Consider the following 25,264-nt stretch of genomic DNA (forward strand, 5'->3'; position numbering starts at 1 on the left):
AAAAAAAGGGAGCCTATGGGGCAGCCCCGGTGGCGCAGCGGTTTAGCGCCACCTTCAGCCTGGGGCGTGACCCTGGAGACCTGGGATCAAGTCCCACATCGAGCTCCTTGCATGGAGCCTGCTTCTCCCTCTGCCTGTGTCTCTGCCTCTCTCTCTCTCTCTCTGTGTTTCTCATGAATAAATAAATAAATAAATCTTAAAAAAAAAAAGGGAGCCTATGCGTTTTCAGATCCCACAGATCAGTGAGGTCGTACAGCATGTGCCTTTCTCCGTCTGACTTAGCTCACGTAGCATAACGCTCTCCGGGGCTATTCACTCACGCTGCTATGAATGGCAGGATTTCTTTCTTTCTCAAGACAGACTCGTGTCCACTGTGTCTACGTACGCATCTCATCTTTATCCATTGATCCTTGCGTGGACACTTGGGTTGTTTGCACAACCTGGCTATCGTGAATAATGCTGCAGCGAATGGGGGCGTAGGCATCTTTTTGAGATCCTGTTTCCATTTCCTTTAGGTAAACACCCAGGAGGGGAATTGCTGGGTCATATGGTAGAAGTATTTTGAGAGTAGAATGGTGGTTCCGAGGCCCCGGGGCCTGGGAGAGGACAGAGATGGTGTTTAAGGTGCACACTCGCACCTGGTAGACAGACCAGTCCTGGAGACCCAGGCCACAGCGCAGCAAACACGGTGAACAGGACACACGTCTCTGGCATGTGAGGAAAGGGACAAGAAACTCAGCGTTTGGAGGCTCAAGCCCAACATCTGGCATTTTTGAAGGTCGTGGGCAGGAAGCCAGGGATGAGTGACATGCAGACTATTTGGGGAGGGGGCGGGGTAAAGGTACAGACTCGGTTCTGGGTGCTGGGGAGGGTCCCTTCACCCTCTAGAGCCTCCCTACTGACGTGTGTTGCTGGGGCTGCCGAGCTGGGAGCTAGAGGGTCTTCACGTCCAGCAGGGCTGGGAGAGTCAGGTGGTGATGGATGGACGGATGGAGGACACGGACCGGGTGACCGCGGTGTGCCTGGCTTATGTGGCTGGGCTCCTGCCCCGCGGCTTTGCTCAGCCTGGAGTCCCCGGGGGCTCAGTCCAAGGCGGTGGCTCCCGGGGCACGGCGATGTCACCCCTGGGTGGGATTCCGCTCTGGGCGGCTCCTGGGAGGTGAGCGGCTGAGGAGGAGGCTCTGTGGCTTGGTCGTGGCCCCCGCAGGGAGCCCCGGGACAGGGGAGCCAGGCCTCCCACAAGCACACGGCACAGCGGCAGGGCAGCGTCAAGCCTGGGGCCAGTGCGTTCCCCAGATGGTCACCACGGCCCCGGGACTCCTGTCAGCCCTTTCTGCCCGCATCCCGGGGCCACCGCGTGGGGTCACACGGGGATCACTCAGCACGGGGTCACCATGAGCCCTGGGGTCCGGAACCCGGAGCGCGGCCCTGGTGCTGCGGTTTCGCAGGGTCGGCTTGTCCTCGCTCAGCCCCCGGCAAGGTGGGGAGCCGCTGACGCCCCCAGCTTAGACATTTCCTACGAGGGGTCGGTGGGCGGCCGTTCCCTCTGCTCAGATTCTGACATTATCCCCACGGGACCTGGAAGCTTTGCACCTAGAACTTTCTCCCCCTTCTGAGCACGGAGATTATGTGGGGAACAGGACATTTTCAGGAGGAACTGGGTTGTTAAGAAGAAGCTCACGTCCCCTCACTCCTAAGGAAGGAGGTTCTCGGTCCCAGGGCACTGGGGGTGGGGACAGCGGGGTTCTGGACACCGAGTAGAAGATTCCAGTCACTGCATCTTGTCTCCGGCCTCTGGGGAGCTCCCAGCCCCCCCCCCCCTTGCCCCGGTCACCAGGAGCAGACACGGGTGCGCCGACCCCACTGCAGTGGCCTGAAGACAGCGGTGCTGACGACGGGAGCCCCTACGGCTGCTTGGGTGGACGGGGGCCTCACGGGGGCCAGGCTGCAGGTGATGGAGAAGCCAGCACCCCTCCCCACGGAGGGGGGCCATGTGGGGTTCCACACACAGCACCGTCCCCGTGCTCAGCAGGTGGCAATGCTAAATAAATGTCAAGGGACGTGTTGTCTGGGCCATTTTGATGCTCATGTGTTGGCAGCAGGGAGAGGTGAAGGTTCTGGGCAGAGGCTGACACAGACGAGACAGGGTGGGGCACAAACCTCAGGGCACGTGTAGGGTCAGGTTGGGGGACAGACCCTGAGCAGGACACCCCTGGGGAAGGAGGCTGACAGAGGGCTGGGCGTGGGTGCCCAGGTGCAAGGCTGCCCTCGCTGGTCCCACCTCTTCCCTCACAGATGGGAGCCAGGCTCCCCCTCCGCTACCTGTCCCTGTCCCCGTGACACATCTCTAGGCTGTTTCCCGAGGGAACATGAAGTCTCCGGAGGCAGGACCACGTCTGCCCATTTTGCCAGCCTTCCCACAACCAGGCCAGCCGAGGTCCACTGAAGGGTCCCTGAACACGGCAGTGAAGGATTTTTGGAAATCTGTAGAAGGACAGGGGTTGATCCCTGCTGCCTCAGTGGATCACTGAGACCCTCGTGTGTTAGAAGGAGCTGCCCGAGTCCAGCAGAGTCCCAGCTCTGCCCCCTCTGGCTGTGACACCTGCAAACACTCGGTACACCTTCCTGCCTGTGGGGGGATTGGGATGATGTCCACCTGTGGGCCCAGGTGCCAGGGAGGCGGGCTTGCTGAGCTGCGTCAGCAGCTGGGGTGTCTGCAGGCCGGGTAGGCTCCGAGCGTGCGTGGGGCCAACCATGCCAGGAACTGCACGTCTGGCAGCTGGCGTCCCACGCTGCCCCATTACGGCTGGTTTAGTCCAGGCCAAGGGGAGCCGTGTGATGCTTGATTACACACAGCAACGTGCCCCATGTGGTCAGACGCTAGACTCAATGCTGCTATGAAGATATATCTTACGTGTGATTGCTATTTAATGGTTAAATCAGTAGACTTTGAGTAGAGCAGACGATCCTCCATAACGTGGGTGGGCCTCACCCAATCAGTCGAAGACCATATGAGCAAAGACGGAGGTTTTTTTTTTTCATGTTAAAATGTGAATTTTAATTGTAAAAATTGTATTCTGTAAATATAGTTATATCAACCTCTGCACACAGCTTGGTTCAGATATATACAGATATGATATACACGGATGTTATTTGTACCACAGAACAAAATCCATTAAACATTTACTCCTAGCTTCAGGATTAACCCCAGCTTTCTTTAAGCCATTAAAATTATTACCATTCAAAAAAGACGGAGGTTTTCCTGAAAAGGAGGCATTTGGCCTCAAGACTGCAACACAGAGACCCTGCCTGCTTTCCAGCCTTCTGCTCTGCAGAATTTAGATGTGCCAGCCACCCATAATCATGTGAGCCAAATCCCTAAAATGAAGCCCCCTTGTCTCTCAATAGACTACCTGTCATTTCTGTTTCTGTGGAAGATCTTGAGTAATAAAGCAGGAATCACAGGGTCAGGGGTCACCCTTGAATTAACTGTGGAGGCGCCTGGAGAGGCTGCCCCCGCTCAGGTTCTAGTGGAAGCCGCAGAAACCTCGGTCTCGGGGCTGCATGGCCCCTGTGTACTGCCCACTCCCACCCCCTGGTCACCTGATGTCTTCCCCCCTCCCAGGCTCCTCATTTAGGGGCCCTTTGTCCTCAGACTAGTTCCAGCACTTTCTCCTGGACCAGTTCCCCACCTCCCTGCCAGGCCCCCGGATCTCAGCCGCACAACTCATGAGCAATCACAAGCAGCTCAGAAGCAAGTGGTACAATATAAAATTTATTATAAAACTTCAGCAAATATAAATATCCAGGTGCCCATTCCACACAGAGCGAGTGGCGGGGCAGGAGGAGGAAGGGTAGCACCGGCGGGCAGTGGAGTGTCAGGGGCTGTGTGCAGCCTGCACCCAGGAAGGCTGGCCTCTCCGAACGGGTCTTACAAAACAACTAAATTCATGGAAAAAAAATCCCAAAACAGCACAACACACGGGAAGGAAACCTGGGGTTCTGCGGGTCACCACATCAGCTGAGGACATCTGTCTGGGTGGGACGGCCACAACCTCATCAGGGCAGCAGGGGTGTGGCGTGATGGTCTAAACTCCAGTAGAACCTGAACGTCTGTCATCTGAGAAGCATGAAGAATGGGTTGGGATAGAAACGCTCGCTTGCAAATAGCTGACAAGGGTGACACACAGGCTACCAAAGTTCTGTTCTCCAGGCGTGAGTTTGAAAGGGACGGAAGCACTGTGGCATGATTTTGTGTTTCCCGTTTCCAGAAGCAAAGTCTCAAATCAGGACATGGAGGCCAGAGTCTGGTGTCTCCCTGGCAGGGCAGATGCCGCTTAGAGGGGACACCCAGTTCTTGTTCCAGAAGCAGGTCTCAGCAGACAGCAGCTGGGCTGCTGCGGCGGGAAGAGGGGGCCCTGGGGACGCCCACCTCCCCGGGAGCTGTCCCAGCTGCTTCTCCAGAGGGAGGCCGCTCACTCCAGACCCGGGGAAGGGGCCTCTGCGGGCCCAGGGGGGCCGGCACACTTGGCGGCAGAGCTGCTGTCCTTACTCCTAATTCCATCACCTTCTTTCTCCAAAGCACCACCCATTTAGCGTTTAGCAAGTTCAGCTCAGCTCCTTCTGTTTTTCTGACATGATTCATCTCAAGTGCACGTGATGAGCATGCGTCCAGGTCTGTAGAGTGGGCCTCCTGCCCACCTCCATACTTCATTGAACAGGTGTGTGCACCTGTGCCCAGACAGGCATTCAGAACCACGGTTTGCACGAGCACACACACACAGACACACACACACACTCTGTCCCGTCAGACAGCCAGACACAGCTCTCCTTCTCCCACTTCCGTCCTTCTTGGCTGCTTTCCATGCTCCCTGCATGGCTGATGTGGGCTGGAGATGCAGCACCTCGTATTCTCCGCCCTGGGAAGGGGCCCCCGCCGCCGGGGCTCACAGGTTGGTTGTGGAGCACGTCTTGCAGCACCGCTCGCCGTAGAACTGGTGGCTGCACATCCTGTGCTGGGGGACAAGAGAGCACCAGGGGAAGTGGTCTCTGCAGGTGCCATCTGAAAAGCAGAGGACACCGCGTTAGCCCGGGGTCCCGGGGGCCGTGGCTCTGAGGCAGTGGAGGGCAGCCCTCTTGGGGACAGGTAGCTGTGTGCCGGGGTGGGGGCTGTTCCCCCAAGACCCTTCTTGGAAGGCCCCTCAGAACCGAAGTGTCCTCCCTCCTGTGCTACCCCCACCCACTGAGTGACACTGGTGATGACGGCCTGGCCGTGTTCAGTTGTTCTCTTCATACCAAACTTCAGTTATTAATTCTCCAAAAAGGAGAGAGAGAGAGACAATGTCACAGACTCAAGGCCCCGAGGCCGGGGCTCTCTACCAGCGGGCACCCCACTTCCTCAGGCCCATGAAGGAACCGCTCCAGAAACGTGACAGCCGTGCCCTGAAAAGCCACGGCCAAGCCGAGGGGCTCTGGACACTCACCTGTCTTCTCTGCGATGGGGCAAAAGTGGGTGTTGCAGGCCAGGGAGGCTGCGGGCTTCTGGTGCAGGAAGCAGCCCAGGGCTGGCCGGCCCCCCGCCAGGCACTGCACGGCCCTGGTCTGCACGCCGCCCCCGCAGCTGGCCGTGCACTGTGAGAAACACACGCACAGGGGTCAGCCTGGGCTGCCGGGGCCTGGGGCACCCCCTGTCTCCCGAGCTTCACCCGCCCCCCAGACTCCTCAGTAATTATGGGTGAGCTGACCAGGTTCTGGATCAACAGGGGGCCAGTACCAGAGTCTGAGACAGTCAGTCTCGGGGGTCCACAGTGTGATGATCACAGGGAAACTGGAGCGTATCTGGGGGGTGCCATGGTCGCTCCCCGGGCCTACCCCTGGGTCCACACCAGAAAACAATCCCCTTCATGGGAGTCCAACACCTGGGCACCCTCTCGGGACTCTTGCCGGGGAAAACCTTGACAAGCCAACTCCCACGGAGGTACCATAAAACCACGTTCCTCCTATATCCCAAGTTCCCGAGCCCTGGATGCCTGCCTGGAGGCGGCCACACACGCAGCCTGGGCTCGCTGGCATCCTCCTGCGGGCATGGCTCCGAGGCACGCAGGCCCTGGCGCTGTGAGGCAATCTAGCACAGCGGGGCACGAAGGAGCCCATGGTCAGGCGACCCCTCCCTAGCTGGCCAGGCTCCCCTGGACAGACCATGTGAGCGGGCCCATCTGAGCTCCACAGTGGGCAAGACATCGGGGGACGGGCCACCTGAGAGACGGGGGAACCGAAACCAGCAGGCAGTGAATCTGTCCAAAGAGGAGCTCCTTGAAGTCTGGACCAAATTATGTAAATTATGCTTAAACCAGGTTCCTGTTTCAAAGATGCCAAGGATGTAGGCAAGCGGGAGCACCTGCCAGAAGAGGGGTCAGACACCATGGCAGGTATCTGGTGCGTGGGAGGTACGCGACTCCCTGGCTTCCATGGAACGGTAGACGGAACTGGGCATGACAGCACGGCACAGGCTGCTTGCCAAAACGTATGGCACGGCCAGGAGACAGTGACCACCGGGGCCACCCACGGGCATGCCGGGGGCCCATTCGAGTGCGTGAGGTCAGCAAGCCCTGGGCACCCCTTCCCAGCGGACGTCAGCCTGCCAGTGAGCAGCACCGCCCTCCTGCTTCGTTCCCAGGACCCGCTGCAAGCAGAGCCTCCCGAGGTGGCGTTTTAAAGTCCCTGGGGGTAGGGGCTCCGATGCAGCAGGTAAACCTCTTCGTCGAGTCCGAGTCCTGGAGGGTCATAAGCCGAAGGAATTGTTCTTTCTTTTCCCCTCTTTAGATAAAGGACGGCCGGGGCCCTGGCGGGGAAGATGCAGGACTAGCTGATCAGCATGTGGGTCTGGATCGTTTCCGAGGGGCTTGCCCCTTCTCTTCAAAACCAGCTTCAGCTAAAGCCGTCAACGACTCAGGTTCAATATACGACTGTAGCAATCAGGAAAACAAAACAAAACAAAACAAAACAAAACAAAAACAACAACAAAAAAACCCAAACCCATTGTGGGCAGATCCCAGTCTGGCTGCAGAATTAGCAGGCTCACCCAGGATGGAGCAGACGTTTCCTACTGCCTACTGCACCCATCTGAACGTTCCGCAGCAGCACAGTCACGGCTTTGCGCTCTGCCCTTCGAGCCCCTCCCCGGCCAGCACGGCGGAGACCTTGAGGAACGCGGGCTGCCCTGGCCCAGGCTCACGGCTTCCCACGGGTCACATCTGCATCTGTATGCAGCCACGACCTCTCTGCCCCCAGCGGAGGCCCCGTCATCAGCAGCAGCCGGGCAGATTTCCAGCCTCGCTGGCGACATGTCTCATCCATGTGTCTCTCTGTGGCCATCATTTTGCACCACTTAAAATCATTTGGAAGCGACTTGATTCTGTCACTGACTCATTTATTCACAATGGGAATCGCTACCTCCCCTGTACCAGGCATCGATCCAGGCACGAGATACCAAGTGCTGGACACAAGCGACTTGCCCGTCTTCGGGATTTACCGCCTCTACTCAAACTGGGATCCTTCACACTTCGTGAAGAGACTCCAGGACTTGGATCTGCAGGTCGGAGCTCATGGCCTCTTCCTCAACTTGATGGGGTTTCACTTGAGCATTTCAGGAAATTGGAAATGGGGACCTGCGTTGGTCTGTCGACCTACACACGGCGACAAATGCCACAGCCACTGTCCAGACCGTTGGCTGCTGGCCTCACCCCAGGTCAGTGGCTCTCAGAGCCGCTGTGCCAGTAAACCACCTGCTGGACTCACCTCAAACCTGGCACTTCAGCAGCCCCAGTGGAGCCTGAGAACCTGCATTTCTAACCATGGTGCTCAAGCTGCGGGTGGGGCCACGCTTGCTGGGCCACAGCTCTAGGGGACAAGAGCTGTGTCGGCAAAGGTCCTTGCCTCCAGAGCCGACTCCAGTCACATCTGACAGAGCGCATGGAGCTGGTGCATGGCGTGACGCGACCAGGTGAGCCAGCCGTCTCATAAAGGTGCCCGTGTGTGGCCTCGGCGGTCACTGTCACCTGGCGGCCACACGGACTGCTCCTCCTCACCCCCCAGCCCACTTGGCTTACTTCTGCTCATCTTCTCGTGTCCCTGCTGCAGGTGTGGGAGGGCCCTGCACCCTGACTCTAGGGGAGCCTCTTCTTGCCTTACAGCCCCTGGAGGGCAGCCACCGCCCAAACTCCCCAGCAAGGACGGCCTACAGGTGTGCAATTCTGGGTCTGTCTGCTGAGGGGGCAGTGAGGCACCTGCAGCTGCCAGGGTGAAGCAGGAATGTCACGCCCTGAAGAGTGTCCCTGGGCTGCTATCCTCCACTGCCACCAGGCTCCTCAGGTCCCCGGACCCCTCTGTTGTCATCCTCCACACGCCTGCCTCCCTCAACCGGGACCTGAGGTCATGCACAGCTGAGCCAGGGCTCTTTTTGGGACTGCTCTTTCCGAGGATGCCCCACCCCGAGGTCAGCAAGTAGGGTCTTCTTGCCATTCCAGGATTATACAACCTTGTGGAATGTGAATGTGACAGCACCTCCTGGGAGCCCTCTGTGCTGCCCGCCCTCTGAGACGGCCCCTGCGGGTGTGTCTCAGACTTCCTGGGGGTCTGAGCGGTGACCTGCTAAGCACACATTTTCCAGAACACTAAAATCCTGAAAACCCTCTTCCTTCTGGATTTCATCTGTTTCAGGAACAATCTCCGTGTTTCTAGGGACATCTTGCACCCAGAGGTGCTACGTATGCTCTGAAGAGATGAGTGGGAAAAACTGATAATCACTTAGTGGTTAGCAAAAATGCAAAGAGTGCAATTTTAAAATAATGTCTGCCTCTGGGTTTGTTTTAAATGACAAGGATTGCCTTTCTGTGTCATTGGCCCTGATGGCAGAAGGCTGGTGATGCCTGCCATTTGCCGATGCTCTGGGTGGCTTGATTCAAAGGCCAATTCCCACCCCCTGCATTCACGGGACCCATGACTGCCTCAGGGCTTCTTGCAGGGGGAGGCTCATCTCCCAAACTCAGGTCCGGCTAGGAAACAAATCCACTTTCATTCCTGAGAGTCAGAGGTCTCACACCTTCCTTGTCCCCCCTTGATATCACTCCCCTCCCAGGAGACCCACCAACGCTTCTCCCTTTGTCTCCTTCCTGGGGCCCTGCGGGCTGTGCTCTCTTTCCAAGTCTGCAGCTCTGCCCACCAGAGCGCTCCCCACTGTCCTGAAGACCAAGGTCCACTCAGGTCAGGGGGGAGAGAGCACAATCCTCAAGGGCTTCACCATTACAACCTCTGCTCTAAACATAAATGCAGCTGGGAGTTTGTGTACAGATTTAATGGCCTACAAATAGAAACTCTCTCCAACTCGGGTGGCTCGTGCTGTGACCTTAACCAGCACTGCCAGCAGGAAGGTTCTGGTCTCCCTGGCCGCCACCCATAGCTGCAAGACAGAGAGAGCAGGTCGGCAGTGAATTCTTAGAGGTGGGTAGGCAACTGGATAGAAGGGGGCAGGGAACCTGTGTATTGTGTGTGTGTTTGTGTTTGTATGACTGTGTGTGTGCATGCCCATGGGTGTATGCTCATGGGGGTGCATGCCTGTGTGTCCATGCTTCTTTGTGTGCATGCCTGTGTATGCATGCCCGTGTGGACATGACTACATAAGTGCATGCCTGTGCACGTATGCTCACACGTGTGTATGCTCATGTGTGTGCATACTTATGTGTATGCATGCTTGCATATACTTGTGTGCGCATGCCCATGTGCGTGTATGCCTGTGTGTATGACCATATGTGTGCATGCCTATGTGTGTATGCGTGTGTATGTGCGTGCGTGCATATACCTGTGTGTGTGCATGTGCCTGTATGTGTACAAGTGCATATTGCTTGTGTACATGTGTATACCCACATGCGTGTGTGTGTTTGATACGACTTTCATACAACCGTAGTCATAACTGCCATATCGATCATAAGCGACATAGCTCCTTGCCTCTCAGAGCCTATGGGTTTCTAGGTCATTTGTGCACAGTCCTGCTGAAGAACCCCCAGAACAAGCCAGGGCTCCCACATTCCAGCACTAAGGACACACTCTCATCTCCGTCATGTAGAATCAGACAGTCCAACAGGTGTTCACATGTAAGCCATTCTCAGAGCAAATCAACGTGTGAACCACCTGACACTAAGCCCAAATGACCAAAACGATTTCAATCAGTCCTACCAGGCAACCCACCATGAAATGCGGTGATAAGCAAAGCCATTTAAGTCAACAGAAACCCTACAGATCACATAATAGAAACCATGGTCTTTTGACTGTGACAAGAATAAACCTGTCTGGGGGCAGAGTTCAGCCAGGCACTGGCCATCCATTACAGCCTGACAATTTCCCACAGTTCGGGGCGCGGAGTCTCAAGTACCAGCGCTTATAGCAAACATAACCCTTTGAGTTATTACTGCCAAGAAGGTGAAGTCTCAGAATGTAGTAGATGAGTCACCCAGGATAAAAACCTCAGGCGGCTTCTGTAAACATGATTCCTTAGACAAACACATTAAATACTTCAAAAAGCTACACAAGATGTATTTTAGGCTTTAGGTTTTTAAATGAAATGCTGATAAACTTTGTTTTCCTAAATTTTCCCAAGGTCTCCACATTATGTACCGGGGGCTGAACGCTGGCTCAGGAGAGGCTGGGGAGCTGCGGCGGCTTCAGGAGCCTCAGTTTCCCCATTGACAGAGGAGGAGCGGTGTCGGGAACCACCTCTACGTGTCTCCGACCCACACCTTCCGAGGGACAGAGTACAGCCTCTGCCCCAGAGACAACTTGATTCCGCTTCTTTGCTCATCCCTCGCTTCCTCTTGCTGCATGGACTGTGTTCACAAGAAAATTAAGGTGCCTGCCTGGGAAAATGTGGCTGTTGATGCATTTTGTCGACTTAACATAGAAAATGCTTGGGAAGGATATAGCTCACACGCCCCTGCTCCGACCATTTCAGCTGAACAGTTTCTAACTGAACTACTTAGGGGAGAGGGGCTCATCTATTTCTAAATGCAAGTGCTTGGTCAGGTTGAAGACCCGCAGAACCAGCAGCAGGCTGGGACGCAAGCAGCGGGGTGGGGGGCACACAGAGGCTGGCTGCCACCACACACCTATCCTCCCCACCCCTCCGTCTCCTCTGCCTGCAGCTCTTTTGAAAGAGGAGAGAGTCCAGGCCGGGCTGCCCCGTGCACATGAGAAAGCTCCTTCCCGTGGTTCTGCTCCTCTGGCCAGGCCAACAGATGAGAGATTCAGAAAACGCTCCGCTCCTGCTCGCGGGGCCGGGCCGAGGTGAGCATCCTCTCTCCTGGGCACACCAGCATCACCGGACTCGTTGGGGTCTGGCCAGTGGGCCTGGCTCAGGACGCCTGGGCCCCACACACCCCTCCAGCCTGGGTGCACCCTGGAGCCAAGAGCAGCAAGGGCAGCAGATGTGCGAGCAGTGAGGGGACCTGGGACAGGCGGGAAGCAGAGACCACGTCCGAGGAGCAGAACCACCGGCAGGGACGGGAAACAAGCCCCAGGATGAGGACGGCCAGGAGTCCAAGCAGGAAACAGGGCAACGTGAGAGGTGGTTAACACACCACCAGCAGAATTCTTCCCTAGAGTGGAAGGTGGTGTAGACAGAGGTGGGGTGGGGGCATGGATGAGCTCCCTTGTCCTGGGCTGGCCTCGTCTGAGGGCCCGGGCAGGCCTGGACAGCCGGGGGCACTGCACCCCCTTCCCACGTGCACGGCCTCGGGGTTACCGGGGTAGACAGTACCGTCACCGACTTATTCCAGATCTTGTCCTTCTTCCCCATTCACACTCACCCCCGGGGAGGTCTGCTCTTACATAAAATAAAATCACGTTCGCCCACACTTAATCGGGTGACGATTTAGAACATGGCATGTGGGCCCCAGAGCCCAGCCTTGGAGAGCTGCACCCACACCTGGGAACACAGGCTCCGCACCTACTCTGGAGATAAGGGTTGGGAACTGGCTCCGTGGGTTCAGGGGGTACGCCCCCTCCTCCCCCCGCAGAAAGTTCTCTACCTACACCAGGAGCCAGCTCCCAGAGCAGGAGGCTCTGCTCACCCACTCCGCGGGCCCCGAGTGCCAGCCTACCTGAGACCAGGGTGAGGCAAACCAGCTGGCTCGAGGGGGGCCTGCGGCTGTGTGCAGGGGGTGCCGGGGGCAGGGAAATGGGGTGCAGGTGCGCTCCAGCTCCACGCTGGGCCGCGGCAGGTGCAAGCACTTCTTGGAGACCAGCTCTCGATATTTCCCAGAAACATGTTTTTCAGCACATTTTAAGAATCTTTTCTGTGTTCCTCTTTCACAGGTAACAGAGCACTAAAAATAAAAACAGAAGACGTGAGTGAACCACATTTCTTTGCTGGCGGCTGTCTCTTTTATAGCATCTGAGAGTCGCACTGTCTTCTGATTATATCAGCTTGAATAGTAATATAAGTGTAAAAATTCAATGAAATGGCATTTTTTGAAGGCATTGCTCTTGTAAAAAGGAGGATTTTAAGGCGCAGCATTTTGGGAGATCCGTAGGGGCAGGGCAAGCATACACGACGGGAGTTGTCCCGAAGCTGTCATTTGAGAAGTTGAAACGCTGGGTTGCAGCTGATGCTGGAATGTGCAGAAATCTAATACACATGGACGAGAACAAATGCCAGGGCTCCAGGAGTAGCACCGTTCAACCGTGGTGCGATGCTGGCCCCCAAAGTAGGGGCAGGCGGAGGACTCCCAGGGCTCATGACGCACCTTCCTCAGAAGGCTGGCTCAGGGCACAAATCCATTCTTTCCCCACCAGGGAGTGCTCTGAGGCCGGGCTGTCCCTCATGCCGCACAGGGCACGGGCACAGGGGTCCTGGGCAAACCATGAACAGCGAGCCTGGCCAACGGCTGCAGTCACAGCATAGTTGCAAGCGATGCACACTGCAGCACCACCAGGCCGGGCTCTGAGGGTCTCAGGAGAGAGGTCCCGGCTTCAGACACTGCCGCCTCGAGCTAGCGGAGTGGGTGGTGCTGAGCCCAGTGATGAATCCGCCTGGCTCAGTGTCTGCAGATCACATAAACGGAGGAACCCGGTGTGTTTCCGCACCACAGAGGAGATGGCCCTGGGAGGCTCCTCTCTGCTGCTGCTGGGAGAAACTGGCGTGTGTGCGAGCACGTGAACTGTTCAGGGTGGAGACTTTCCACCTGGACACCACCCGCAGATTGCATGGCGCGGTGGCTTCCTTCCTACAGGCTCAGCCTTCAGGGACGCGCGCAGAAAGAGATGTCACTCCTGACGACAGTGCGGCTCAGTCCTCGGAGACACCTGCCCTCCCGTGTCCCAGGTGGGAGAGAACGGGAGTCCCTGGTTGGCAATGGCAGGCTTCCTCCGGTGAGCCAGAGTGTTTTTATTTTTCAGTGTCTCCGCAGGATTCAAGGCCCTGCTTGATCGATCTATCCCGCCCTCCTGAACAAGGCCTCACCGGAGCTGTTGGGGGGAGAGCTCAGGTCGGCCCCCGAGGGGAGTGGGGCTGGGGAGCCACTTCAGGGGTGCAGATGTGCATCTCTGGGACTGCGGTCTCCCAATACCCTGTGCAGAGGTGTCCCCGCTGTGTGCGGTGCTGCTGTCTCTCTGTAGGGCGTTACCTTTCTGATCTTACTGTCACCTCCACCAATGAATTGTTGCACGGGGTGATTAAGGAGATACCCTGGCCCTCAGGGTGCTGTAGAGATGCAGGGACCTGGGGGTGGTGTACCAATGACCCCTTCCCAGGGGAGGTGGCACTGGGCACGGGCAGCACTCTGTGCGCACCCTCATGTGGGGCCCCAGCCTCACTGGGCCCAAGCTGGTCATGTAATCTTTACCAGTCACACTTCCAAAAGCTTCCAACCAGCACACAGGACATCCGTGCCAGCGAAGCCAACAGAACAGATTCTTCCCAAAATGCAACCACCGTCCATGGAAACTCGTCTGGGGAAATGGTCCCCTGTCTCTTCCACCTCCTTCCTGGTCGACGCTCCAGGAGCACTGCCCCGGGAACGGTCACAGCTGTGCTGGGGTTACCTGGGCCCCCAGGACCCCTGCCAGCATGCAGCGCGTCCCTCACTCGTCCTGCCCTCAACACCGAGTGATGCTGCTGGGCAACCTGCTTGACGGAGAGGATTGGAGAGTCCCAGGGACGCCGGGACACGAATGCTGTGAAGGAGCTGGAGCCCAGAGGAGCGACTTGAGTGGAGGGAAGCAGACTGGAGGAAGAGGAGCGGGAAGCAGGGAGAGCAGGGGCGGGGAGACAGCCCCGGGGGACAGCCGGCCACGCGGTTCCGGCTGGACCGGGCGCACATACCTGGGACCAGGCAGACAGCAGCCATTGCAGCTTCTTGTGCTTGTGGCAGCGCTCCAGCAGGCAGACTTCGTGGGTGCGGGGCTTGGGCTCCGAGCTGCACACGGCATCCGGCAGCAGCTGCGCCCTGGCCGAGGGGTTCGTGCTCTTACAGGCCACCGACCTCTTCCTCCATCCCTTCCCACAGGTTCGAGAGCACTGCAGGGGAAGAAACGGGCAGCTCCCAGCAAGGAGTGCATGCGACTGAGCCCGGGGGTCCAACCGCAGGTCCTGTGGGACCAGGTGAGAACCCAGCTCTGCGATCCTCAGGAGGAGCCCACCCTGCCCCCGTTACCTCTGCCCAGGGCCCGGTGCTCCAAGCAGGCGGGCAGCTCTGAGTGTTGCAGGCCTGTCGGCTGGAGGGCACGGGCTGTGGACACAGGCTGGCTGCCACCCGCTCTGACACGTAGTGTGCCCGTCGTGTGCACTGGACGGGCCGGCTCTGAGTGCCCCCGCCGCACGTCCGGCTGCACGCACTCCAGTTCCCCACTGACCAACTGGGAGGAGACAAAGACGTCGTTGAGGGGCACCACCTTTCCAGCAGACACAGTGGCACCAGTCCCACCAACAGCCCACGGGCACCTGGGTATTTCTAGTTGCTCTCCAGGCCTGTCTGGTCCCTGTTGATTCTCCCTGCCTTGATTAGCTGTCCTGGTTCACCTGCCGTTGAAAATGACCGTCCTCAACCCATTCTGTTCTTCCCTCCAGCTTGGTTTTAGGTGAGAAATTCCACACATGTGCAAAAGGAAAGCCCCGTGTGTCCCCATCCACCCGACTTCAAGAATCTTCAACTTAGGCCCCAAACCCCATAGCATGCTGAAGCAAATTCCAGATGTGACCATGTTTCAATAGGCATCTCCAGAAAATGAGGATTCCTTGGTTTTTAAAACATCACCACAATACCATCATGACATCTAAAATATAAACCACGATTCCTTAATATCATATTATTCATATTATTTTATATTGTACCAATTCATATTGTATTTTTCAGTATCATATTATTCATTAATATCATAATATTCGGGGTTTTGTCCCCAACCGTATCATAGACATCCTAACTGCTTGTTAGAGTTCAGAACCAGTTAGTCCACACTGTGCGATGGGTTGGCAGGTCTTTCTTCTCCTTTCCTCCGTAGGTTCTTCCTTAATCTATTCTTCTATTCCATTTATTGGCATCAGAACCAATACTGCTCAGCTTGCTGAGTCTGCACAACTCTTTCTGATCATCACATGAGTTTGCAAATTATACCTCTGTGGTTCCACTTAACACGTTCCTCTGTCCTCCCCACTTTTATCTTAGCAGCTGAATCCAGTGGCTTGAGAACATTTAGGTTCTACGCATGTATGTATGTATGTATGCATTTCTTTTTTAAAAAGATTTTATTTATTTATCTGACAGAGAGAGAGAGAGCGAGAGAGAGCGAGAACACAAGCACGGGGAGTGGCAGGCAGAGGGAGAGGGAGAAGCAGACTCCCTGCAAAGCAAAGAGCCCAATATGGGGCTCCATCCCAGATGAACTGAGCCGAAGGCAGATGCTTCACCGACTGAGCCCCTATGGATGTATTTCTGGTATGATGGCCTCAGGCGTGATAACTTCCAATAGGAGGCTCATAATGCCTGGTCATCTTTCTTTGAATTTGTCAGAAGCTATAGAGAGTCTCTCTCAAAGTAACCTTTTTTAATTTTCTTTTCTGAGAATTAAAGTGTTTCTTGTTGACATGCATGTCGGCAGGCTGATGGAGGTGGGATGGATCCATCTAGGCTCAGCCCGCGGCACCACGTTGGGTATCAGATAAGCCTGCAAAGGTCAACAACGCTGCCTGCTGGCTTTGCACAAGCCCATCTGCAGGAGGCCCTACGATGCACTCTCTGGGTGGGGGTCATTGGAGGCAGGAGGGACAGAGGGTGAAATGTGGCCCAGGGACTAGGGTTCCTGTGATGGGAAGGCCTTGGGCTCCCCAAGGGTGGCAGCCTATTGGTCTCTCAGAGGACATGATGAGTCTCACTCGTATTTGTCTTCCTATTCAGGGCATTCAAGCAAACACCGGGAATTTGGCAGGTGACTTTGGGACCCAAGGGGCTCCGTGCTGGTGATTGTGAAGAACTGCCAAGAAGGGCAAGGAGAAGCCATGGGTTCCTCACTCAGCCAGCTCGGCATGCCTGTCCTGCAGCGAGGAGCACAGATGGCCAGCCACGCTTCCTGGGGCAGCATCTGTGAGCCTCTGTCCCTCGAGGATGCTCCTGGGGGCCACAAAAGGAACGCCGTGTCTCCTCCACAGCTATTCCTGGTGTGACTTAATCCAATAATGGTTTTCTTCTGAATCGTGGGGTCAAACAGAGGATTTGTGCCCTGATTTATCCTTTGGCTTTGTGACACACACACACACACACACACACAGAGCACGCTGGACCCTGACAGTCACATTCGGGTTAAGCCACAGCCAAGAATGCCTGGTGGAGAGCCCAAGAGACACCTTTCAGAAACACCCCGTGCCCAAGGGAGAGAGTCTGTCAGGACCCAACAGGGACCCAACCCATGCAGAGAGGGATGAAGCGCAGAAGACATGGACTGCCCAGAGGACCACTGGGATTGCTGGGTCTCTCTCGCAGCGTGTGTGCACATTTTTGTTTATAAACAGAGGTGAGGGCTGGCAATATATGCAACTTCCAAGTTTGTCATTTTAAAATGTGTTATGGAGCCTACTTAGGATTAAAAACCAAACAAAACTGAGAAAGTGTTAGAGCCAAGAGGAGCCTAAGAATACACAATCAGATAGAATGAGAAAGTTTCCTAAACCAAGAAAAGAACAGTAAGTAGAAACTAAGAAAAACTGAGTAACCTTGGAACTTTAGTTAATAATGTGTCAATACTGGTTTATTAATTCTAACACAGGCACCATAGTAATGTAAGATGCTAATAATGAGTGAATTGAGGGTGTGTGTGTGGGAGCAATGGAGACTATGTAATACTGAACTACCCAGTTTTTCTAGAAATCTAAACTGTTCTAAAAAGAGTCTATTAATTATTTTATGAGTTAATTATATTTCTGTATTTGAGTAATAAAGAAGTGGCTTACATGGTAAAGCTTCTGTAAATGTGTTTTCAGAGTCTCTCTGGACCAAGGTGTGGTTGGGAATACCTGTGGGCCAAAGTATGGAAATACCTAAAGAAGGAACCAAGGGCTCCGTGCCCCAGGAGGCCCACAAGCCTCACAAGAAGGTGCCAGTTCTGGGGGTGCCCCGCTTACCAGCAGGTCTGAGCGGAATGACAGGCACTTTTCTCACGCTCTCAAAGGGGCCGTGACCCCGCAGAATCAGTAGAACCGTAGAGCCAATACCTGGACTCTCGTGAAAGCTGCGACAAATGAGGTGGCCAGGGGAGAACGGGGGGCTGACAGGGACAGAGGGGCCTTGTCTCTGCGTGTGGGCAGCCCTGGCATGCCTGGCGCCGTGGGGCTGGCACAACAGCTCCCTTACGTTTGTCTGGAGAGGGCTTCACCTATTTCATACCAAGTGTTTTTCCTGAACAGATCCTACCGTGCTTCTAGGAAAACTATAAAAAACGGTGACTCCAAGTTTTAGTCACCCAAAAGGAAACTGTTGGCTTTGTAGGAATCGTTCTAGATCAGCTGTGGAAATGTTTTCATTTTTCAGTGTCGACGAGATCAGTGATTTTTATTTCATGGTCAGCTGTGTAAGTTACACACCCTCGTTGTGAAAAGTCAGCTTTCAGCCTTGTGGCTGCGACGGTTCTGCATTTGGAGCCTCCGGGTGGCTCGTCTGTTGTCTCCCCCCATTTCCTACATTTGCTCTCCCAACCCCGAAGCCTTATAAATTCTAATTGGTGTGTCCACAATGGGGTTGCAAAGATGTCTTGGCTGCTCTCAGGCTTTTCACACCACCTCGTTAAGTCTTCTGTCTCCACCATCTTAAGCTGTTCCAACACTGGGTTGATCCATCCTCTGCCCTTCTCTTAGCCTGTCATTAAGGAATCCTCCCGAATGAAGATCATGCACACGGCATATGGAAGCGCCAAGTGTCTGTTTTATTTCACAGGCAGTGCTCTGGGGAAGTGTCTTGATTTCAGCTCATGAAGGAGTCAAACTCCACGCAAGCTTCTGTGTGGGTGTCTGAGGGTTCCGTGAGCAGAAGCCAGGTGTGTCTGGTTGCTAACCAGTGGCCATCCCTGCCCTGCCTGGTTCTGCTTTCCCGAAGTCCACCATCTGGAACAAAGCAGGTAGCTGGTATTACCCAGATCAGCTGGGCCTCCCAGGCAGGACCTGGAGGACCCAGCCACCCGGCCACCACGGTACCTCCCCGCGGAGGGCCCCCTGGCCCGGGCACCCCTTCGAGGCTCCCGGTGCCGCTGGAGGAGGTAGGAGAATTTATGGCTGCCTCTGGACAACTCAGGCAGGGTTTCCTGGAGCCGTTTGTTCAATAGTCAATATCCACAATTATCACCAGCCATTGGCTGCTTCTCAATAAAATGACTTTCTCTTCTCCATTAAAAAAAAACTTATAACATTTTGGTTTTGATTATTTCATGTTTCTTCTGAAAATGCAAATTCTCAGCAAGGGCATATGAAGCAGGACCAGGGCAGCCCTGGGGTCGCGAACTGCCACTCTGACTCCAAGGTCAGCGGGGCGGGGACCTGAGCTTGCTGCTTAGGGCGCAGCCCCACCTTGGGGCCACCCAGAGGCTGTCATGGATTTAGCGTCAGGAAGTCTCGCAGACAGCATGTAACTAAATTCATTTTAGAATTTAGTTCCTGTTTCTTTTTTTCTGTTTGTTCCATTTGCAGTTTCAAAACTGTGCACCTGCTTGACCTTTTAGGTCACTGTCTTTCGAAAAGGTAAATGCATGTTCCAGTGGCCATGGTAGATAGGAGGCGTCCACGGCTGGATTTAGTTCAGGAGTGAGCATCAGACACGGGGAGGGTCAGCATGGAAGTTCAGCTGTAACCACGGGGTGGCCACTCCGCTCAGCTGACCTAGGGCACGCGGTGGTGCACCTGCCCCATTCCAGCGGGCTGCTCTGAATCAGACTGTCCACTCTTACCTTCCTGTTCCACCTGCCAAGACCTCTGCCCAGTGTGAGCGTGGGTGCTCACAGGCTCAGCCCTCAGAGCGCAGGGGTGAGACAGCTTCTCCTGTGGTCTGGCGGGACGGGTACTGTGTGACTTTGGGGCACGGATGGGCGTGTCTTCACGTGCAGGGAATTTGAGGTCTACCCCACTTTTCTTCTAAATGACAGGTTTTAAAAATCACATGGCACATCCAACAATACACAGATGCTACCTTGAAAATCTGTCTTTTTCGTAGGAAAAAAATTGGTCACAAGTTAAAGAGCACAGGCAGGCTGTATGCTGAAGGCACAGTGTCGGGCGCCGGGAGAACTGGTACCCGGAGCCCAGCCGGCAGGATGCCACGGGCCCAGGGTGCACCTGCCCCGACCGCTGCTCTGAGAGTTCGTTACTGGTCTGTGCCAAGCACATTTCAACGGCACACACTAGTGCCCGCCACTCTCTGGGCAGGTTCAGAGGCAGGCGTGCTGCTCTGCAGGAGCCAACAATCTTGGTGCTCAAATGTGTAAGTGAACAGGGTCAATTTAGCCAGAGACCCTGGACAAACAGCTTGCACTCTGCTCACACTCCCGCATCTGGAGCAATGCACCGAGTCCCCAGGTGCATCTAGAGGGAGGAGCAAGCCGTCAGAAATGACAGCCCGACACTCACCCACCCCCGTGTGTCGGCATGTCCTGTCCTGGGTGCGGTCTCCCAGGGGCAACACTGGGGACCGGCCCTTCATCTCACCTCAGAGCCAGACGTCCATTCCTGGCGGCCGGCTGGCAAGGACAGGGGCCAGACTGCGGAGACCAGGGGGCCTAGCGGGGAAGGCGGGCCCTGCCGTGGGCTCTGGGAAGCACGCGACTTGACAGCTACTTCATTGTGTTCAGCCTCAAAAGTCAAACCACCCCGTCTTGCCTGTGACCCCGATGGAGTGATTTCTAATGAGCCAGACCCCCTCCATGAGCTGTGCTCCTCCCTACACGTGCTCACTGTGTCTTTGCCCCATCCCACAACAAAGGGCATCGGAGGGCTCACTCCGGGAGCGGTGCTGCAAGTATTCACTTCAGGGACTATGTGAAGCCAAGGGCAGGCGGGTTTTCATCATTAGGGGCCAACATGCCATCTGTACTGGATTTTCCTGTCTCCCCATCCTGCAACCAGATGCTGCCTTAAGGATCGGTAAGACCAGCAGGGCGTCCACGCACATGGGGAAAACCAGGGACAGTGGAATTCCGAGGGACACACAGATCAGAGAACCTGAGACTGTTCCCCTGGACAGGCCCCCAAATGCTATGGCAGCAAAAATCCTTCACCGGGAGGTGTTGTCTCTGCAGATCACAGAGGGTGTGTGCATTCTGCTGACTCAAACACAAAACTTGGGCTCATTACAGGTCAAGAGCCATCATCAGATTCTAAATGATGCCGCGGTGCTGGTTCACTGAGCTGATGCTCCTCCATCCAATTTCCACGGAAAAATGGGAAAAGGAAGCTGAGCATCAAAGCTGGGGAGGACACCAGCCTGCCTCAGGTCTGGGGAAACTGAGTCCCAAGAAGCAAGGGTGGCCGCTGACACAGGGAGGGGCAGGGCCCCAGGACTGTTCTCTGCTCTCGGAGGTGAGTAGAGGATGAGCAGCATCCTTTCCATCCTCATATTTCTCCCTGGGGGCGCCTCCCTCCTGCTCCCATTCAAACCCATCCAACATCCAACCTCCCTCCTGCTTCCGTCCATACCCATTCAACACCCAACAGCTGAGCCTGAGCTGGTTACCGAGATGACAAACACTTCCGCACAAAGCAGAAATGTTGGGGTGGTGACTATGAACAGTAGACAGGCCAGCAATCCACACCGGATTGCAGCAGGAACTGTATACCCACAGAGCAGGGGGTTCTTTCTCCACTTTACAGGGTTTAACATCCCAAATTCTCCTGCCCGGGGAGCGTGCAGAGGGGCGGACAGGACCCTGGTCTCTGTTGGCAGCCCCACCTGAGCTAAGACAGAGGCTCCCAAACCTCAGCTGGCTGGTGCAGTTCTCAAACACCTCTGTGCTCCTGGTCTCTCCTCCGTTCCACAGGAACCACAAACCAGGGGTGGGAGGAAGGAATGTGGATTTTTACAAAGCCCTTCCTTCCCCACCTTGGTGGCCTGGGTGACCCGCAGAGTCAGAGACACGACTCTAAGAAATGCAACCTGCTGTTCTTGAGGACACTTCAGGGCACGGGCCCCTGCGGTTCAAAACTGCCCTCCCTCCCCTGCATTAGCACTGAGCTGACATTATTATTTAACTATTAAAAGAATTAGGATATGCCAGTAGAAGCCAGGGCTGAGGAGCCTGGTGAATCGATTCTTTTGGTGGAAGGCAGATACTTTGATTCCCTATTGTTAACAAGTCAGAAGGGCCCACCCAGGTGCTCCTGCAGACCAGCGCCCTGGCTCTGTGTAGCACTCAGGTTTTTAAGACTGTGCCCTGGAGCAGGTTTCTGGCCCCTGACCCCACAGCAGGGCTGCTGGGAGTGCAAGTCATGCAAGCTTAGGCTCCCTTCCCAAGAAAGAGCATCCCAGCACCAAGTACTGAGGAGCTGGCACAGACAGGAACAGCTTCCTTGTGTACGGACGCTTCCAACCTTGAAATGAAGAGCTCTGAGAAGCAGAGGTAGCAATGCCCAATCTGGATACCCTTCCAAGGTCCCAAACAACCCACCTGGAGAACTGCGGAGACATTCCTACCCTAGCACGGCTCCGTGGTGCACGGTCTTGCAAACTCACATTTTACTTGGACACGGCAGGTTGTGATAATGGACATTTTCCTAACTGGTGACGCCAGCGGGGTCCCTGAGCGGCAGGACCAATCTAACCTCAGGGCCGCCCTCAGGAGGACAAAGCGGTTGGGTACTCCTGGGGGAGTTTCTGTCCTGGGGGCCCTCCCCATCTGTTCTGTTCCTCTCTGGACACCAGGCAGACTGCCTGCATGGCTGCCTCCCTGCCGCTGGGTCCCTGCCAGCCTCCAGAGAGCTCTCTTCTCTATTACTCACAAGTGTTCTCTATTACTTCGTTAGACTCACCGGGCCTTTCCACTCTCCTGGCGAGTCACCCTGGCCACCGCCCATGCTGTGTGGAGTGCCGGCCGAGTGCTGGCCAGGGTGGTCAGCATCCTTCTGCTACCACCCAGTGACACGGAGGCGCACATGGGACCAGCTGGGCCTACACCCACCGGTCAGCTTCTGCCAGAAGAACTCGTTACTGGAATTATGTAATATAATTAAATTTGGTGTCACTCGATGCAACACGAACATGGAAACTGAGAAGCCTGTTTCTATGAAAACTAAATCGAATTTCTGGATTGACTCAGGAGAGACCACTCATCAAACAAAACTGCTGTCAGCTTAGGCGAGGCTGAGGACAGGGTAAAATGTGGAAAATAATTTAAAAATGTAAGTGATTTTGCACTCAGATGAAGGGGACAAGTTTCACCTTATTCTTAAAAAGCCCTCAGACTGGACACCATGGGTAATGGGCATGTGATTGCAGATAGTCAGCTCAGACTTCTTACACCCAGTCCTCCTCCCAGGGAGCTTTTGGCTATAACTAAAAGAATCAGAAATTGGAGGCATATTTATATTTAATGTGAAAATAAAGGTTCAGCATGTATATGTATTCTTAAGTGGTTTTTTTCCTCCTTGTTCTATTCTGTTCATCAGTGGGGAGAATAAAAGCTTCTCTTCTATCTGGTGAGAACCCCTGAATCCCATCTGGGGAGCTCCCCACCTGCGCAAACCCCAGCTCACAGAGCATCTCTGCTGACAAGAGAGAGGAACCCAGAGCCAGCAGTCCCTGCCTCGGCCTGTGCTATCCTGCGTGCCCATGTCAGGCAGGGGAGCCTTTCTGGCTTCCTCCCTGCAGCTCCTCCCACATCTCACCAAATCTACTTCCGAATGTCTAGCAAAGTCGCTGCCTCCTGTCCATCTGGCTGAATTCAGGTCTGTGCTGGCTCATTTTATGTGCCACTTGGCTAGTGCTTTGGTCCTGCACTATTCTAGATGATTCTGTGAAGGTATGTGTTAGATGAACTTAACATTTAAGTCAGTAGATTTTTAATCAGTAGCAGATTGCCCACAGTGGAGGTGGGCCTTGTCCAATCAGTTAAAAACATACACATTTATTTTGTTGTATTACCTCCGAGTGATTCCCCAAAGTGGGTAAAAATAATGTGATAGAGGGATTATGATGTTGAAAGTATGCAATTTTAGGATATTCCCGCTTATGAGAATTATTGAGGTAGTTCAGAATTACATTCTAAAAATGGATGAAGGGATATGGAAAACAATGCTCCCCAAGGAAAGGTAACTTAATACATTTATTCATAATCTAAAGAAAGGATGCTATCTCAATTATATGAACCTAAATTAGAGCTGGCCCCAGACAGGTGGTCCTCATCTCACCTGAGAATAGGACAAAAGTCAAGACCTCTGATGGAAGAGCATGGCTGAGAAGCTACCGCTGGTCCATTCCCCAAACCCTTATCTTTCAGAGAAGGGGGTAGGTAGGTACTTGAAGAAGTCCTGAGAGACACTGCTGACGCTCATCGAGGCCTGGAAAGGAGGAGAATCTCGGGGCCTGGGAAGCTGCTGTTGGGCAACCCCAAAGGGTAGTGGTTTGTTTCCTGCTTCGTCCAGAGAATGTGCCCCTGAGGCCACCCACTACCTTAGACGTTTGGGTAGCTGGCTAGGATATTAAAACATTTAGGCCAAAGCCAGCTGTATAAATATGAGCTTGCATGTTTATTGGCCCTAAATCTAATTTACTTTATTTAAGAGAAACTTTCTTATCTTCAGGATAAGATATCTTATCTTTGTTTCCTAACTGAGAAAGGAGACAAAACATCATTCAACTGTTGAGAAGATAGATGCATGAATAAATCCACCATCCAAACCCCCTACGAGATACCTACATACTGATGGGAGGGAGACTGTGGGCTTCAGCCAGGCTCAGGCTTTCTGGAATATGTTGTTTCAATCACATTGACACAGTGATTTTGCCCTGAAAACAGGACAGGCTGATAGGATAGCATTTTCCATCAAGACAGTTATTTTGCCTATTTTGCCATGAAGATGTTTCTATCTAGCCCGGGGGCTGGTAAACCACTTCCCAGGGGGCCAGGTAGCAAGTGTTTTCGGCGGGTGGGCCACACGATCCCTGTTGTGACAACTCAAGTGTGCCAGGGCAATGAGAGAGCAGCTAGAGACAACCCAGGGACACATGGGCGTGCCTGTGCTCCAGCTAAACCCTAGCGATGGTATCAGGCGGCCGGCTGCACTTGGCCTGGGGGCCGTGGTTTGCCAAACCCAGGCTCCAAGTCACTCATGAAGACTAGGATGGAACTGCAGATGGAACACATCTGAGACACCGGGAAGTGAGGGCTATTTTTACGGTAGCCAGGGTGCTCTGACCAGGTGAGTGCTCTGGCGTGTTACACCTATTCTGAGCGCGGCCAAAGCAGATTGCTGGCAGGGCCAGAACACACTGGCTCCATCGCGGGAGACAGATGTTAGCAATAAAACAGCAGCAACAAAAGCAACACGCCCAACACGTTAAGTCTCCAAGCTGTAGCCAAATACTTAGGAAACTGTAAGAGGCAGAGTGAGGCCTGTAGCGGGCGGCCTTCAACACAGCGAGCGGGAGGATGCCCAGCAGCACCGCACACGCAGGCCAGGAGTCCAGCCTACTAACAACTGCAAGCTTCTGAGCGCTAAGGACTCGTGGAATTGTCCCCACGAGCCAGGGAGCAG

At 54.7% G+C, this 25,264-nt stretch overlaps 1 protein-coding gene across 1 annotated transcript in view; it reads right to left on the minus strand.

Moving 5' to 3' along the window:
• Nucleotides 1-3,755: 3,755 nt before the first annotated feature.
• Nucleotides 3,756-25,264, minus strand: part of ADAMTS16 (ADAM metallopeptidase with thrombospondin type 1 motif 16) — a 148,689-nt gene continuing 127,180 nt past the window's right edge. Inside the window, exons 19-23 of the mRNA XM_077879512.1 lie at nucleotides 14,703-14,904; nucleotides 14,372-14,566; nucleotides 12,150-12,374; nucleotides 5,484-5,631; nucleotides 3,756-5,062 (exon numbers count right to left, since the gene is read on the minus strand). Of these exons, the coding sequence (XP_077735638.1) occupies nucleotides 4,947-5,062; nucleotides 5,484-5,631; nucleotides 12,150-12,374; nucleotides 14,372-14,566; nucleotides 14,703-14,904 (886 nt within the window). The 3' untranslated portion in view covers nucleotides 3,756-4,946. The remainder of the gene's footprint in view (nucleotides 5,063-5,483; nucleotides 5,632-12,149; nucleotides 12,375-14,371; nucleotides 14,567-14,702; nucleotides 14,905-25,264) is intronic.

The sequence above is a fragment of the Canis aureus genome, chromosome 31 (genome assembly GCF_053574225.1).
Source record: "Canis aureus isolate CA01 chromosome 31, VMU_Caureus_v.1.0, whole genome shotgun sequence".
NCBI lineage: Eukaryota > Metazoa > Chordata > Mammalia > Carnivora > Canidae > Canis > Canis aureus.